This window comes from Mesocricetus auratus, unplaced genomic scaffold, assembly GCF_017639785.1.
Source record: "Mesocricetus auratus isolate SY011 unplaced genomic scaffold, BCM_Maur_2.0 Super-Scaffold_100009, whole genome shotgun sequence".
NCBI classification, from domain to species: domain Eukaryota; kingdom Metazoa; phylum Chordata; class Mammalia; order Rodentia; family Cricetidae; genus Mesocricetus; species Mesocricetus auratus.
This window is the reverse complement of record NW_024429193.1, coordinates 73,990,361-74,009,235: the sequence shown is the minus strand read 5'-3', so window position 1 is coordinate 74,009,235 and position 18,875 is coordinate 73,990,361. Positions and strand designations below refer to the sequence as shown.

General features: G+C 37.7%; 1 protein-coding gene across 1 annotated transcript in view; it reads left to right on the top strand.

The window, feature by feature from the left end:
- Positions 1-18,875, top strand: part of Pdgfc (platelet derived growth factor C) — a 147,782-nt gene that overhangs the window by 115,888 nt on the left and 13,019 nt on the right. Inside the window, exon 3 of the mRNA XM_005076153.4 lies at positions 558-738. Within this exon, the coding sequence (XP_005076210.1) occupies positions 558-738 (181 nt within the window). The remainder of the gene's footprint in view (positions 1-557; positions 739-18,875) is intronic.

Genomic DNA, 18,875 nt, shown 5'->3' with positions numbered 1-18,875 from the left:
CTGGAATAATAGCCAAGTTATTTTATAAGAAAATAATGTGTGCTAGTAAGTACTTAGATGCATATTATCAACTGCCCTAAAATGAACTAAGTAGTCAATAGTTTGCTTCTACTTGGTAAGTATTAACAAAATTCTTAGGATTCATTTGACACTATGCTTTTCTAAATTAGTCACTGTTGGTAAAATTCTAAGCAAAATATGGCTTCCCTAACAAGGAAAATTGAACAATGATGATGGAAATTAAGATACAAACTAGAATTGTGTAATTCATAGATTGAATGTCATATAAATTTGCTGTGTGCAAAATACTTAAGTATCTCATCAATCTTGTATTTGTTAATAGCAAATCTGCAGGCTTTGAAAAAGGTCTCATATTTAAATAAGGTCTCATACTTTTCCAAGTGGGTCTTCTCTTCTTAATTTTTGCCTCTAATGAGATCTCCATTCAGGCATACTTGGGAGCAACTCACTGATTTGCTCCATAGATTCACTGTACACATAAAATTTCCATGGCCTAGATAAGCAATGATGTCTCTGTCCCCTTTGCCTCCTCACAGGTATGATTTTGTAGAAGTTGAGGAGCCCAGTGATGGAAGTATTTTAGGATGCTGGTGTGGTTCTGGGACTGTGCCAGGAAAGCAGACCTCTAAAGGAAATCAAATCAGGATAAGATTCGTATCCGATGAGTATTTTCCATCTGAGCCTGGATTCTGCATCCACTACAGTATTGTTATGCCAGTAAGTACAACCTTGAGATCACCCTTATTTGAGTGAGTCAGCCATTTTTTAACTTGAATTCGTCTTTTTAAAGATGAGAATTAGAAAACCAAACATCAGAAACCATTCTCTACCTTGGATTATTCTTTACTGCAGAGGTCTCATTGTAATTGTCACAATCAACTTAAACATTTTCTCTGTAGGTGATTAGAAATACTAAGTGCTTTCATAAAGTAACATGAAATATGTAATTTTCATGGTTCTAAGAAGACAGTGGACTGGAGAGACGGCTCAGCTGGTCAAGTATTTACACAGAAAAAAATGAAGCTCTGATTTCAAACCCCAGAACTCACTTTAATAAAAGCTAAACACAGCAGCTAATTCAACTGTGGGGAAGGAGTAGAGAAAGGTATATGCCTGGGACTCTCTGGCCACCAATCTAGTCTAGGTGGTACGCTCCTGTCCAGAGAGATCCTGCCTCAAAAATTCAAGATCCTGCCATCTCACTTTGATTCATTACTTGAAATTTACAAGGGACTTGTCCACAGTTGCAGCTGAGGGACTATGTTATGTTTGTGTCAGCATTTCCATCATGAAAATTCTATTCAATGCATGTTTAAATGGCCTTGAGCTATGCATGCAGCTTTTGTATTCTGTCTTCATTCTTCTAGCATCTCTCCACCAGGATGTACTGCTCTGGTCACTAAATTGACCTGAACAGGGTTGTAGGAAACAAAACTATGAGAGTAGTGAAAATGTTATAATCACTCTGATCAGCTTTGGGAAAACAGTAGGCTGTGACTGAAAGAAGCAAAAGAATGTAACGGTCGGGTCCTACATTTCCTAAGAAGTATAATATGGCGATATGAGAAAATTGCTTTTCTTCTTCCAATGTCACAAACTTTGGCTCATTTGTGTTTACATTTACCTTGGTATATAATCTACCACTCCTTGCCTAGGCATTTCAGGGTTTTGTACCTCTTTCTCCTTACTTATAAGCACATCTATTCCACTCTCACTAACCGTCTGCAGAATAGTGGGATTTGATGAGTGAAAATGTGACAGGTGATTATGCTCTTAGGTCTGGCAGAATGTTTTGAATTATCAGTGTATTGCTAAATGCCACCCCTCCCTCCCCTCACACACACATATACTCACACTGGCCAGGAAAGGATTCATCAGTCTTAGCTGTGAATCAGATAAATGAAAGCCTAAAGGAAGACAGCATAATTCTTGGAGAGCTGGCTTAAAGGATCTTGTGGTATTTGCTCAGGGGCAATTGTTCCTGCATTATCCCTCATACATTTCTTTCCTTCTGTCATGGATGAACTTTCTTGTCGACATCCCCACTTCCCCACAGGCAATGACTAGACTGAGTGCAAAGTCATAGCTGCAAAGCAAAGCAGGACCTGCTGTCCTGGCTTCCTAGTTTTGTGATGATATAAGTAGCATGAACCACAGGCACTGGTAGACCATTAGCTTCAAGTCCTGAGCTTTGCTTCATAGGCCTAGCTTAACACCATTCTTACTGCAGCTGTTCATCAAGGTTTTCTGGAAATCCAGCCATTCCCCACTTCCCCAGACTTGTCTAAGACCTAAGTGGAATATTCTAATGTCTGTTACCTTTGTTATTATTGAAGGATAGAGAAGACACTTTAGAGAACTTGAGATAAAAGGATGTCTTGTGTCCTCCAGATGCTCATGTGTTTTTTCTGTGGCACCAGGAATTTACATATTTAATGTTTAATACTATTTCAGATAAAATATTATGGCAATACCATTCCCTGGTCATGTATCATTGATAAATAGTGAAAGATAAATCTGTGTAAATTTTATAGTACATGATATATTAGGTTTTATGATTGTTCACAATAAGTTAATAATGTCATTGGTATTTTTTCCTCCTTTATGATGAGAGGGGAAGAGAGAAGGAAAGGGAGGGGCAGAGTGCTGGCATACATACCCTGGTGGATTAGTAATGAGAGATTGTTTAAGACAAAATGAAAACATTGGGACCTTGTTCCCTTCGAAGGCCACACACAGTGAAAGCCTGAACATCCTTCAGATCTCTCAGAAAGAAAAGTTCTTGTTTAATGTTGGAGTAATTTGTATTAGATTATATATGCCCTACTCTGTGGTATAGCACCAACACCATCATTTAAAATGGTAAGGAACACACAAAGACTAAACAGAACAACTTTTCATGTATAATATTTGATTATAAGTTTTATTTCTCATTTTTGTTAGGAAACTGTTTTTAAAAATCTGAGTTTTTAAGTAAAATGTGCAAATTTAGGTCTGAACCTTTTCAGGGGTTTTCCTTTTCCTAATATGTAGAATGATTTTTCTGGAGTATAATAATGTATATAAAATGTTGTTTTCAATGTTTATGAAATGTGAGGGCTTTATCTTTCCCCTTCTAATAGGGTGGACATTTTGAATAATGATTGCATTCATATTAAATTTGCTTAAATGATTTTATTGACTCTCACTTTTAACTGTTTTGAAGTTACCAAGAAGACAATACTTGTAGCAATTTATTTACTATTTTCCATTTGATGGATATTGGTGTATATTAGAGAACTAGATACTGTAGCTGCCATAGCATTGCTTTCTAGGCATGTGGAAGGCAATTGGGGAGAGAATGAATAGGGCATACCACTTACATCCACTTCAGACAATCTACCCTTAAGATTCTATCAAATTTGTCTTATTTTAAGCAATATTGTACCTCTTTCCAAGTATGTATATTGAATAAGACCTGCTTGGAAATAGATCTTTTGTTATTTTTATTAGCAGAATTATACAAAAAGAGAAAAATTAAGGCAACCGGCCTCCCGTTTCAGGCAACTCCTGATATGATAAAAAAGCAAACCTTGCAATGTTGTATAGGCGGTTGCAGTCCCGGTTCTGGGCTTTAACTGCATCAGAACTCGCTTGTGTTCTTTCACACTGACTTTGTAAATGTCACGTCCTGAGTGAAATCAATGCTCAGCCATTGTAGGGAGGGGTTAGAAGGACACTTGGTGCCTGAGGTGCCTTTGAGGAATGCATGACTGATTGCCAAAACAGTTATTAATTACGCAGAGAACAAAGCGGTTCAGAGGATTCTGGAAGTGGGGAGAGAAAAGGAGGGAGGCTGTTGCCTCTTCCTTCTGGCTGTTCCAGGAGATATTTCATGTCAGTGTTCTGAAGAAAGAAGTCTCTAGTATGAGGACAAATACTTTGTTTTGATTGCATGAAGAAATATCCCAGTTGGCTCACAAGAAAACCTTCAAGTTCAGTTTTCACTTGTTTACATAGAATAAAAGCAGCCTGCTCTTTGGAGTGGTATCTATGCACACAGGTGCTGTGGGACAGTCAGTCCTTGGTGACAGAATATGGTCAATATTCTCCAAAATATTAAATCATAGCAATTATTGCCTCACACTCGCACGTTGCCCAGTTAAACTAGAACTTGCTTTCAAAATGATTTCTTATTTACACGGACAAAGAACAAATCAAATGGTGACTGACTGAAAGATTTTTGAAGGTTTGAGAACTTGAGGGGCATTGCAAACAGCAGATATTTACTGTCCTCAGAAACACCTGTCGATTGACTAGATTCTTATTAAAATACACAAGACTTTGGTGTGTGTAGGAAAGGAGTCGTGAGAGGTCAGTATTTCACTGCAAGGATATTTTATAATTGTTGCAGAGTCTAAACTTGCTTAAAAGTGGTTTACGCCATTATCAGTCAAACTTGTACCCATGGGCAATGTTCTCCTTCAAGAAACATGATCCCACCTGTCTTTGGTTTCCGCTGACTCTTGTTGCAGCTATTTCCCTGTCTTCCAAGAAGGAGATTCACATGTACTGTTGAGAGAAAATAGGCAGAACTCCTGCAGGAAATGTGGAAGGCAGATAGACATTTGAATGGAGTTGTAAGTAAAGGTCATGAACAATTGGAAGCTTGAGTTTCAAAAATCAAAAATTTTAAAGTTTGCTAGTTCCAGAACCAGACCTGGTAAAAGGTACTGTTCTCCAAAGATTAATGTAAGTGGAATGATAAATTAAGGACTTTGCATTGAAATCTCACTGTGTTCTCAATCGAATTTTTTCTATGTATGCCTTGCAGAGGCACATTCGTGCACGTGTGTGTGTGTATGTGTGTGTGTGTGTGTGTGTGTGTGTGTGTGTGTGTGTGCGTACAAGTACATGCATGAGTCCTGTATGCCCTGCATGTAAAGACCAAAGTACTGTCTCGAGTGTATCTCCTCAGGAATGACACCCACCTTTTCCCTGACGTAGTTCCTCATCAACCTGGAACTTGCCAGCCCGAGACCCCCAGTGATTTGCCTCTGCACTTCTCCCAGAGTAGTAGTCAAGGCAAGCCACTGTGGGATATTTTGTTTTGTTGTTGTTGTTGATGATGTTTCTGGGAATTAGAAATCTGGTCCTTATTACTGAAAGGTAAATACTTAACCCATTTTACTAACTCTTTCACTCTCACGTGAATTATTTTAATAAACTGTTGAATAAATTACTATGAGAAATTTTAAATACGTATGGTAATATTTCCCCAAGTCTCTAAGACTTTGCTTCTATCTTGCCTTAAAGAAAAAAAAATATCTATCTCAGTATATAATTTGTCATGTGAGTGATTTGGAACACTTTTAAGAGAAATTGTTCAGACGAAATGAATGTCATAATTCTTAAAGAAAAACTACATACAAATAAAATCTGGAAGGATGATTCAGCATGAGTTTGATATCAAATATGATATAAGCAGCTCTGAAGAGCTTATTGTATATGCCAATTTTCACTTTTCAGAGATTCTTCTTTGTTTTGGGTGGTACCAGTTGTCTTTCTGTCAGGCTTGCTTAGAGATACTGATTCAAGGAGCTCTACATGTCTGATCTGCTGCCATTACCTTGGCAGGAAGCACGGGGCAATGGCTGTAAAATAGAAATTGAGCAGCGGTTTTATTACAACGTTGGAGAAACGTTTTTTATCGTCAAACAACCAGGCCTATTTTGTGACGTGGCTTGGAGCGTGTATGCATATTTGATAGCCAATATGAGGTGTATTCCCTCTTTGCTGCTCAGAGCTGCAGAAAGAGGAGTAAGAATTTCCCATAGAATTTATATGGATGTGTTTCAGATCATAGCACTTGCCTTGTGCTCCAGCTTTCCTAAGCTGCGTATCAATTTGTCAACTGTCAGTATCTGTTAATCATAGTATTATGATGGATTGCCCTCTGCTTTCCTTCTTGCTCAACACTAGCCTTATCTGGTTCTTCACAGGTGTTGTGATTCCAGCATACACGTGGTGCTAGACTAGATACTCTCTCATTACACTGTGTGAAGAGACTCTTCAATAAAATAAAATATTTTCCATTTCTTCACACTTTTGAGAATTTATACAGTTACTGTATTTACATCATTTCTACCCTTCCCTTCCTTTACTCCCCTCTAAATCCACACCACTCCCTGTCAAATGTATAACCTCTTCTTTAATCATTGCACACTCACATTTGTGCACACACGCACACACACAAAACCTTCTGAGCTAATTTAGTGTTTCTGGTGTGTACAAGTAATTAGGATTGACCTCTTGGGAACAGATAATCTATCAAGGGTTTTATCCCAGAAGAAAACTGCTTATCTCTCTCTCTCATTTATTGTTTCCTTTATCTCTATTTTGGGTAATCTGGTTAAGGGCTTGTAAATTTTGATTATCTTTTACAAGGGACAAACTCTTGTTTCATTGATCTTTTGTGGTTTTTCATTGATTTCGCCCTTACTTTGATAATTTCTTCACATGCACTAATACTGTTTTTTATTTCTTCTGGTTTTCCTAAATACTTGAGGTAAATCCTTCTATCATTTGTCTGTGCTGTTTCTGATATTTTGATGGAGCTGCAAATTCTACCCCCTGACTACTTTCATTATATCCCAGTTGTCCTTTATTTCAGTTCATTTCAAGAATTTTTTTGTTTATTTCTCCAGTGACTCTTCATCATTCAACAGTGAGTTGTTCATGCTAAGAGACTTTGTGCAATCTACAGGTTGTTTTTTCTGATATTTATCTCAACTTTTATTCCAGTATGTCCTAATACATGTTCTGTTTTATATTTTTAAAAAAGTAAAATTTGTATACTTTCAAGTTAGACTGGACTATTTTGTAGATGTCTATTAGGTCCAGTTAGTCTACAATGTCATTTAGCTCTAATGTTTACATTCCTTTTAATCTAAGTTAGAATCTAAGCTTGAAAGTGAGATTGTTTTCTTATTTTCTTGGAGATAGTAAAAAGATGCATCTTGTTTTCCAATTCAAACTGTAAGCTTTTGTCTTTTGATTGCGAGATTGAGACCAGTGATAGGCAAAATTATTATTGAAATATTAATGGCTTAATTGCTATCATTTTGTTGGTTATGTGGTATTTGTTTTCTTTCAACTACTTCATGTAATCCCTATCCTTTATTTCTCCCATAGCATCTTACCTTGTTCTTTCATCATATCAAAAATATTCCTTCTGGTACTCTTGGAAGAGATAGTTTGATACTTATAAATTTCTTTAACCTGTTGTTAAGGAAAGTTTTCTTTGTCTTTCATTTATAACAATAAGTTTTGTCAGGAGTGATAGAATGCTTCGTATTTTTCAGAGCTTGAATCAGTCACATGGATCCAACTGGGTTTTAAAATTTCCATTGAAAAGTCAGGTATTATCCTGATGGAGTTGCCTTTATGTATATCATATGCCTCCAGTGCCTGACCGGGCATCTCTTTCCCTAGATTTGGGATTTTTTTCTATAATTTCATTGAAATTGTGTCTCTTTCTCTAGATGTGAGAAGTGTTCTTCTATAATTTCAAGTATTTCAAAGACATTTTCCTTAAGAAAGCTAAAAGCTCCTTTCCATTGTTTTGCTTTTTTGTTTTTCAAGACTGGGTTTCTCTGTGTAACAGTCTGGGCTGTCCTAGTACTTGATCTATACAACAAGGTGGCCTCAAACTCTCAGGGGTCCTCCTGCCTCTGCCTCCCAAGTGCTGAGATTAAAGGGTACCACAGGGTCTGGGCTTCTTTTTCTTTTTTAAATGAAAGAATAATAGAAACCCATTAAAGTGGCAATTATCTGAGATTCTAAAACAAAATCTGAGGCAGGAAATGGTAATACATCTCCAATTAAATGTATGCAGTGTTTAATAATGCCTCTGAAATTATGTCTCTATATCATTTTACATTGCTATGGAGGATGGGGGTAAAAAGAAAAGTCGCTTTCCTGCTGGTGCAAGTTAATGAAATAGCATTAAACATAATTAGTTGTTGTAGGGAAAGAACTGTGTGACACCTTGAAGCACAAGGCACAATGCGTGCCCAGGCTTGAGTCCCAACACCTGAAGGAGGAGGCATTAATATGGATGACACATGCTTTGGATGGAGTCCTTAGAAGTCACAGCAACATTCTGACCTGGGCACTTTCCTTTCTCTGTGGAGTACCATGAGTGACAAAGCCCTGGGTTGTTCCTAATCCATTACCGATAAATGTAGCACAAAGAATTCCCAAGTCTACCAGAGATTTATTTTCTTTTGACTTCCTGGGACCCTTTCTGACTTACACTTTTGCAGAGAACAGATTAACTTTTAACTGAAGTGCTATGCGTCCCTTAGAGTCACCTTTAGGGCACTAAAAGAAGCTTAATATTTGCCATTAAATGTCACATCACTAGAGTGAGCAATTGAAACACCTTGATAAGATCTGTGAAATTACCATATGTTTAAGCTGTTTTCCCAAAGTCACATGATCATGTGTGTCTCCTTACATAATGGACTTACTAATTACACTTCAAGGGCTACAGTCAGTTGTCTCTGTTTCTTCTGCTTATTAGGCATTAATTTAAGAATCTCAACTTTAAAAAAAATTAATCATTTTACATACCAACCACAGCTTCCCCAAACCCATCCACTCCTCAGAAAAGATAAGCCTTCCCATGGGGAGCAACTTTTAATGTAAGATTCTCACATTTTGGAACCTAATAAGTGGCTCAACTCTTAAGAGTATTGCTGTTCTCCCTGAGTTTTGTTCCCAGCATCCACACAGCAGCTCACAACCATCTGTCTCTTGAGTTCCAGGGCATCTGATGCTGTCTTCTGCCCCCTCAGCACCAGGCACATTAGTGTTACAGAGACATGTATGCAGACAAAATACCCACACATGTAATAATAATATTAGTTTAAAAAAAGACCCTCAGTTTTTTTAAAGGTAGCATGATAGTGGCACAGACTTGTCCTCCAAGCACATAGGATGCTAAATTTGAATCCAGCCATGACTCCACAGTGAGTACTCAGATAGCCTGAGCTACAATATGAAACCCTGACTCTGCCTTCCCACACGCAGGCACACACACACACACACACACACTCACACATGGACACACACAGTCACACAGTCACCCTTATGACAGCCTTTGCTTCTGATTTTTCTCTTCATTATTTGCCTTATTAGTGTTTGGTAAGATGCAGTCTTGCTTAAGGAAAGTATTCATTCATTAGAGCTGTATTTGTTTTGTTTAGAGGACAGAAACCAGGCATCCATTAAGCAAGGACTCTATCACTGAGCCTACTCTAGTCATAGGTATATTACACCATTTCAAGGTTTTAATATTTGTACTCATTGTCAATTTTGTACACAAATATACTGTTGATCAAATCCACTCCCACTCCCTTCCCCCAGTTCCCCCTGATCTCTTTTCCCTCTCAAATTCATGTGCTCTTAAAAAAAAACCCACTCCATGTACTCAGTGGTATCAATATGGGCATGCCCATGGCATCTCTTGAACATATACTGTTCTATTAGATTCTTTATGTAAGTTGCCTCTTTTAGTTTTGGCAGTAACAATAGGATAAATTATAATCCTAAGAGGAAGAATTTCCAGAGAGACTACTTCTTGCCAAGTTTCATCACAAATAAGTGCAAAATGGTATAGTAAAACTTGTACTTTCAGGGGGCTGGAAAGATGGCTCAGAGGTAAAGAGCACTGGCTGCTCTTCCAGAGGTCCTGAGTTCAATTCCCAGCAACCGCACTGCGGCTCACAACCATCTGTAACGAGACCTGGTACCCTCTTGTGGCCTGCAGGCCGAACACTGTATACTTAATAATAACATGTTACCAAATCACTTTTTATGTGAAAAATTAGTTATGTTGAGATTATTTCTAATTTGTAAGAAGTCAGAACTTCCATTCATCCCTCCCTATTTTTCCCAAAAGACACTCCATATCACACAGGGGTATGTGGGTAGTTCTCAGCTTGTGCTCATTTTGATCTTTCCAAAGCCTGTTGGTATAATCCATCTGTAGACCTTGATTTGAGCTGAGAAGCCATGGTAGTCAGTAGCAGTGCCCAGACAGTTGTATAGGCCAAAAGGACAAACTTCTGTGTGGTTTCCTGCTGAGCCTGGCTACTGAGTAAGCTAGTTGGGCTGCATGCTTTTTAAACTGGACATTTTCTACTTAGAATTGGTCTCTTAGCATGGACCTGCTCTGCACTGAAGAACACTAATGTAGCATAACACAACCTTGAAATAGATAGATACAGAGGTATCAATCACACATCTTGATTCATTTTTTTAAATTAAAAAAAAGTTCAAAGAACCATACCAGGTAGCAAGTACATGAAAAATCTTTCATAAATAAGAGTGAAACATATGTCTGACCAGTCCATAGTTTTAAACATTTTTCAATCTAGAATAAAGAACATGCATTTTGGTTCAAAATAGGCTTCAGAATACCAACTATTTCAAGAGAAAAATTTTATCCTCAACTTGGTGCCTTCATAAACATTCTCATCTAGAAGTCTGTGGTGTGGTATGGAAGCATTTTTTAGCTAAGAGTAGATCACCTATCATAGATTAACGATTACAAATGAAAGTAATACCACAAAGCACTCCGCTTGATGTTGGATCCAAAGTGAATGTGTGAAACATAGTCATAATACATAAATCCATGAATGAGTGAGTCCTTTCTGCCTGCAAGACAGAGATTAATGAAGTTTCAGGATGCTAAGAGCTCAAGATATAATCTATAGCTTTAAACTGATGTCAAGATTCAGAACTGATTGCTTAAAATGCCTTCATTTTTCCAGAATAGATTGATGACTTCAGTTTTACTAAAGCACTTCTCATACAAAAAAAAAAAAACCTTATGTAATTTGGTTTCAACAGGTGTGGTATGTGGTAGTATTTACATATTCAGTGTAACTGTATAATAACTAAAGTCAAAGCATTTTCAAAGAAAAACAGTATAGTCTATGACACTCTCAAGGTTTTTCTTCGTTTTAGAATTGAGTGGAAGCCAATTCAGGAACGCCTTTGAGGCTGGTGCATGAGGTGACTTGAGTGTTCAAGTGGGGGATTGTAAAAATGAGACATTTATCATAAACACTGGTTTCCAGTCACTCCTCTCCAGTCAGGACCAGGGACTTTCTTTTTTAGAAGCACAATTTGTTAATCTAAATTCTATCTTCTTTCTTCAAAACAAAACAACAACAACCAAAAAAAAAAAAAACCACAGCCATAATGCTTCATTTGTGGCTTTCATCTCAGTTTTCTTTCAGTACAAATGAGAACTCCAATAGACTTCAAAGCAATCTGTGAGAGGACCCATCCTAGTGTTTTATGAGCTCATTCCCTCCTACAGTTGTAGCTTTCATAGCTAATTTAATACTAACTTTGATAGCAGCTCATTTACATGGTGTCCTTCCAAAGCATTCATTCCAATATCAAGGAGCAAAGAATGCACATTTGATTGAGTTATATGGTGTTTTACTAGCTTAATAATCATAGTAAAAAAGCACTACTGATGTGAATACTTGGGAAGAAAATGTGAGTCACTGGTTGGAGGAGCAGAATATTGGCAAGCAGCGCTTAGTGAGTTGTGAGCATCACCAGTTGGGCTCTTCTGCCGTTGCGAAGGCAACTGCCACAGAAAGCTAAGTGAAGGGACTTTCAGACAATGACTGTAGCATTTGTCCTTTGTGCAGTTTCCATACTGATGCTGTCTGTTCCAGCATCACTGAGAAGCTCAGTTTAGTAGAAAGCTAACTGGCAACTGGGTCTTCCTAGGGCCTCATGGTAGCTGAAAACATGTCTGTTTCAGTGTGCACGTCTTGAACGTCGTTGTTTGTTCTCATAATTTTCCTATGATTTAACTTCAGTATTTTTCAATCTGTGTATAATAGACTACTTCACAGGAGGCTTCTTGGCATTGGAAGGAAGGAGTTTCCTACTAAAGTCACGATAGTGTGTGTAGAGTTCCAGATGGACAAGTGTCTTTCCTCTCTGTTCTCACTTTCCTTCTCATCCCATCTTCTGTTATTGGTTTCTCCTCCTCCTTCCTCTTCCTCTTTCTTCCTTCTCCTTCTCCCTCTCCCCTTTCTCCGTCTCTCTCTTTCATCTCTCTCATGAATGTACTCTTATAAACAACTTGTTATTATAAAAGTTCATAAAAAAATTTTATTAGTACTTTGCCATAACACTACTTCTTTATGATAAAGCCAAAATCTTTGTTTGCTTTAATGTTTTCTGCTTCCTAATGTATAGTCTACTCTTCCAATATATGTGTGCTCCACTTTAAGGAGTAAGGAAAAAGAGAGCAGAACATGTCAATCAAGTTCCATCATCACTTAACTTCTCAGTTGTCTTTATACTAAGGCTACCAGCATGGAGATCAAGAAAGGAACATGGTTTAATGTAATCCCCTGCTTATTTTTCCTTACATGCTATCAAATACAGTGCACAGCTTGAGTCATAGCACAGGAAGCATCAGTAGCCACAGCAGTGTTGTCCCTCAGCCCAAGTTGTGCCTGCTTTGTTTTTGTGGCTTTGAATGTTCCTGATCTGGCTTGATTTTCTGTCTGCTATACAACCTGGAGTTCTCCCAGCAAATTGGCTTACACAGAAAATGTGGAGAACAAAAGTTTCTGCCAACATCATTGTGAGGGCTAATTATAAAAGTCTTAGCTCAATGTTTGGGATGCAGGAGTCAACAAGTTTTTATTACTTTTATTTCAAGGTCAGATATACTGGCAAGTTTTGATCTACAGACATGGATCTTTTAAGTGGGCATTTCTTGTTCTTGGAAGACCTACCATGAGAAAAATTTCAAAAGTGTCATCATGCACAGGAGACTACATTTTAAAGGTCACATTTATAGCATTAGCCCACAGCTATAATCCCAACCACTCAAGTGACTGAGACTAGAAGGTAGCAGATCATCCAAAACACCATGCACTTTGCCTATTTTTCTTTATTTTCATTAAACAATAAAATATTTACAAATTCCTTCTTTAAAAAAGCTCCAACTTGCAATAAAAAATACTTACTATTTTAACCTGTAAAACTCAGGAGAAATTCCTGAAAGTCTATGTTCAAAGTGTCCATCAACAGCCATTAAGACTTATTCCTTTTAGGAAATTGAGTTTTAAGAGTTGTACTAACATCTGCAATTGACATCTTTTTGTGTTCCCCTGTTGGATTGGACTGCTTCCCACGTTTTTGATAAACTATTTACCCTTTGACACAGGAATTCACACTTTAGTTACTGAATAGCTTAACAGCCAAAGGGTCCCCCATCATATTCAGAGTCAGTGGCAACAAGGTCAGGTCAAAGAAAGGATTTCCTGTACATCCCAGAGGTCTTAAGTTTTCAGTGAAATCAAAGATGAGACTAGAGCCATGACACAAGCTGAACTATCTTTCCCGGGTGCTTAGACATGCAAGAGATGGCGGTTCTTCTCTTGTTCTTGGTATAACTGAAGAAACAGATGAAAAGTGTTGGAGAATACAGTCACTCATTGTCTGGACAGGTCTGCTGGCTTACTGAATTATGCACTCATTATGACATGGGACATTTAGAGGTTTCTGCTCCATCTATAATGGCCTTCTACCTGAAGATAATGCTTTTGTTTTTGTTACTTTTTTCTTTACTTTTTTTTGGTGGGGGGATATGCAATGAGATTGTCATTTAGCAGAGACATATTGTTTCAAAGATCCTGGGATTTCCAAAAAGCTCTGTTCATTCATGTTCACCTGGTTTCTTTCTCTTTTGTGTTCTGAGCTCGACATGTTTTTAATCATCTGCTGTCTCATTCTTCTTGGAATGTGGTTTTGTGTTTTAACTCACTTCCAATATGGTTAAAATTTTCCAGTCATTCACACTGCTCATTGCATTTCTATTATGAATGAACTTAATTCATATGTTTATATTTTCCTTCCTATATTTGGGACATAGCTTCAGTGAAGTCTGTGCTTTATCTTTTCAAATTGTAAATAATATTAACAATAGTATTTATTTAATTGATTTCTTATCGAACCCCAAAGCTATATCTCTGAGAACATTCACAAGTTCAATTTGTTGCCACATTTACATTAAGCGTAGAGATGCCAAGTCATTCTCTTAGACTCTTTGGGTTGAAAGGAAAAGATTATCTACCTTAAAAACACTGTAATCGCTTCTCTCACTCCCTTTACCTTCTTGAATAAAAAACAAAGGTATTTCATTAGATATGTCAAAGTTTCTACTGTGAAACATACTGGAATGTTCAGATATTATGTTCCCATGTGCATATTAGCCAGAGTATTATATTGTTATTGGCATACATCTAGGCATTACTCATTGAGAACTGTTGTTAACATATTAAGTTTCCCTTAGTATTTCATCTATGCACGTTTACTTCTACTAACTTTTGCATAATTTGAGAGATATTTGATTAACACTAAGTAACTGAAGCTAAACACTTACCATACAGGAAGATAAATAATTACATGGAGTTTTGTTTTAAGTCATACTCTGTAAGATTTTTTTTTTCTTCAGTTCACCTGTCACTCAGTAGTTTGGAATCCCCTGCTTCTTTTTAAGCCCTTGATTATTTGGCCTCTGGGAATACTATTTGTAATATTTTCAGCTTTATTTCCTAAATCTGTTATTGCATTCTTAATCCAAAGAATCTTGTGACAGTTGCTTTATTGGGCCTCTTGAGTAAGGCCTTTGTGAGCCCCAACACAGATCTATTTTACATAGAAGCTCATAGTAAATGCATGATAAGCTGAACACAAACCATAAAAATTAGACATTGTCAGGAATTCCTACAATTTCAATGTTTTCAAACCAGAGATCTACTTTGTTTTGTTATATAACAGAGCACCTGACACATAGAACAACCACTACAATTGCAAACAAATAAATCCAAGCTAGATTATTATTGTTCATCAGTACATTACAAAATAGACATAACACATCACATCATTTGCAATCCATAGAAAGATGGTTGCTCTGTATTATTATCCCTGATCTACTAGCAAATAGTCTAAATCATAGGGAAAATAGTGATTTTTTTCCAATAATCAAAGGGCAGGTAGCAAATGTGGACCCTGCGTTTATTCCTGGGTTTTCTGACTCAAAATCCCATGCCTTCCTATGACTCTTTAAATTCAAAGTATTCTCCCCAGTGATGTTATAAATTTAGATCAGTCTTCTACACTCTATTTCCACTATTCCTATGATGTTTTGTTTGGTCAGCTGGTTGCTCCATTGCTGTATACCCATGTATGTATATATTCCTCTCTCTCTCTCTGTGTGTGTGTGTGTGTGTGTGTGTGTGTGTTCATTGAGTTTTGGGTTTATTGCTTCCTTCCTTCCTTCCATCCTTTCTTTCTTCCTTTCTGTTTTTTAGGAATATGAAGGATTTTGCTTGCTTGCTCGTTCTTCCAGACTGAGTCTCCCTGTTATCCCAGATTGGCTTAAAATTCACAATGGTTTTGTCTCAGCTGCCTAAGTGTTACAATACGCAGACTGCACCATTCTGTTCTTCTCTCAGAAAGGTTCTCACAGCACTTGGCACCTTCTCTCTGTTGTGGCTCTTGCCTAACGGTCATAATTTGTCCATGGAGAGATGAGAACATTGCAGTGGCTCTGGATTTCGTCATCAGTATCATAGTGTGGAATGTACTAGTTACATTGAACATTCTGTTGAACAGATTACCTTCTTTCTTACTCCCCTTTGAAAGCCATGTCATACTATATCAACAGATAGTAGAGTTCTCCCAGGAGTGTAGGGGTGATGCAGTAATGTTTCACGGAAATATTTGTGTTCTTTGTTGCCATAGGTGATTTTTGTGACCTGTGTAAATTCTGACTGTGTAATGTAATTTCTTTTTAGTGGAGTGTCCAGCATGAGAGGACACAATGCAAGAATAAAAACATATTTACTCTACAATTTGGGGAGGTTCTCAGATCTTGGATTAAAATCCCTAAAGACATCATAGCAGAATAGGAATGTCATAAGCTGGGTGCGAAAATGTGCCGCTAGATAAATGATAACATTATCCAAAATAATTTTCACTGGTACCTTACCTTCCTGTTGACATGAGAAGTTCATTCTCACTTGCTACATTATTGGTACCTTTTAAAATACAATTCTTTGTAATTAAGGTAACCATGTCCAGTGGGAATTATCAATGAAATTATAAATTTTGGTGGGATTTTTGTCTTATTTTGTTTAAAGAAAGACAACGAGTGGGAATTTAGAAACGAATGTAGGAGATGTGAGTTAAAGAAATTTCCATATTTTAAGTTCCTTAGCATAGAGGTCATCATGATCACAAACAGACTAAAATTTCATTTCAGGTCTCACAATTGTGAAACATTAATTCCCTCTTTGACAGAACAGCTACTAAGTGTAATTCTCAGTTAGCAGAGACAGAAGCTTGTTCATAGATCTCAGTGGAGCAGGACCAGCTACAGTTTGCCCTGTGTGCATACTATGTTTGCACAGAGATGCCAAGACACACCAGTAGGTAATGTTACTTCCTACAGCAAAGACCAGCATGAGTTATCGACTAGTGTTTGAATAATTATTTATCTTTGCTGAAATATTACAACTATGTAAGAAAGTGCAAGAAACATTTGTATGTTTGGAATTTTCTAAGAATAGAGAGGGCTTATTTGTTAAAAATTTTAACTCTTATTTTGCTTAACTTTATAACAACTTTCCTAGGAAACTTGGAAACTATATCCCTGTAGATACACACAAAAGTAAGTGAACTCCAGAGTGGTACTTCCTCTTCATTGTTAGTGGGACTGGCTCTTCCACGCTAGAGAAGAGAGCACTGATCACATCTGTAACTGCCCATAGCAGGGTCAGTGAACACCTTTAAACAAGAAAGAATGTATCTCATGGAATATGTGCAATAGGTTTTAGAAGCATTCTGGGAAAACTGAAATGCATGGGAACTGTGTACACACCTTACATTATAAACCATTCAAACTATATTAAAAAGGGTAATTTTGAAGTTTAATTTGAAAAGCAGGTATATATTTCTAGAAATATAAAAAATGAGATTTTTATTAGTACCCCTTTACCACTTGTGATAGAATGAGTAGAATGATCTTGTTTGATTCCCAATACAAGAAGGGTCAATTAAAAGGCTATTTTAGAGGATGGCCAAATTGGAACTTGTCAAATTTTACTCATCTTCTGAGCATAGGGCCAAAGTGACTCTGTGTGTCAGTTAGGCAAAAGGGCAAAGATTGGCTACAAACTACAGCGTTGCCATTTACTGAGGTAGTAGGCCATGCAGGATGAACTTCCCATGTAAATCACATTTAGTACTTTGAAGCTTCAGATATTCATCAAAGGAGGGAATGAAAGCAAACTGCAGACAAGTCCACAAGTCCCATCCGTGCTGGGAGAACTGGGAGGAACCAGGCAACAGAGGCAGTGAGCAGCAGCTGCTAGCCAGAAAGCAAACACACAGAGCCCATTGCACTGAAGCCACACAAGGCTATGAGAGCAGGGAGGCTGAAGACTGAGGAAACAGCCCATGAGATTTGGCCACATATGTGTCACAAGTGGCTCTCACATCCATTTCAACAACCTCTGCTGGCAATTGCTAAGGCATGCTTTTATTACTGTCTAAATTTTCATGACCCTGTTCTGCTGGCCCTTTAAATTATTTTAAACTTATTTTTTTGTATGTGTCAGTGTGTTTTACCTGAGTGTATGTATGTGCATTGCATGTGTACCCAGTGCCCTTGCAGGTCAGAAAAGGGTGTTAGATTCTCTGTAACTGCAGTTACAGGTGCTTGTTAGCTGCTGGAAATTGAACCCAGGTTCTTTGCAAGAACACAAAAGTGCTTTTAACTGGTAGGACATCTCTCCAGCTGCCCTCCCTAATGAATCTATGTTAGATAAAAATACTCAAAACAACCTCCTCCTTCATTCAAGTTCCATACAATGTTAGAATTAAGTATATTCTCTTCTTTGACTGTTAAATATAATGAAAATATAATTGAGAATATCTGTCAAATATAGCAATGTCTTGCAGAACTGAGCTAGTGGGAGATCACCAACTATGGGCGGCAGCTGGGGATCCTGCATGAGACAGAGCTAAGCCCTCTGAATGTGGCTTGATCTGTTGGGGGTCGCACTGGCGGTGGGACCAGGACTTATCCTGGGCTCATGAATTGGATTTTTTTGAGCCCATTCCCTATGACGGGACACCTTGCTAGGTCCTACCTCAACTTGGTGTACCAGACATTGTTGATTCCCCGGCTGAGGCCTTATCCCTTCTGAGGACTGGATGGAGAGTGGGATGGGGGAATGTGGGGGTGGGGGGGAAGGACAGGAAAGGGGAACTGAGGCTAGTGTGCAAAATGAAAAAGAATTTTAGAAAAGTAAAGAACGAAAAAATATGGGCACGACTCTGTGCTAGGATCCCTCTACACATTGCACAACTATGAGTGATATGTTGAGTGAGGACAGACACTTGTGATAACACATTATCTAGCATGCTGGGGTGAGCTGAACACCGTTTCAAGCTTGGTAGGGGGATGCTAGTTTTATTCTAACTATTTTTACTTCATATTCTTTCTTACTATCTCTCATTTCTTGAACACCATAAAGAACAATTCCGTGAGTATTCAATGTGACAAAGTAAAGGTCACATGGCACTTTGCTATAAAAGCTACTCCAGTGTATTGCTTTTGTTCTTTTCTTTTTGTGCCTATCATTGCTTTTGATTTAGAGAGCTTAGTAGAAAGCAAACTCACCTTGGTCTCCCACAGCTGCCACTGTGGAAAGTGCTTTGGGGGATTGTTTCTTCTACTGTACAGTTTTACC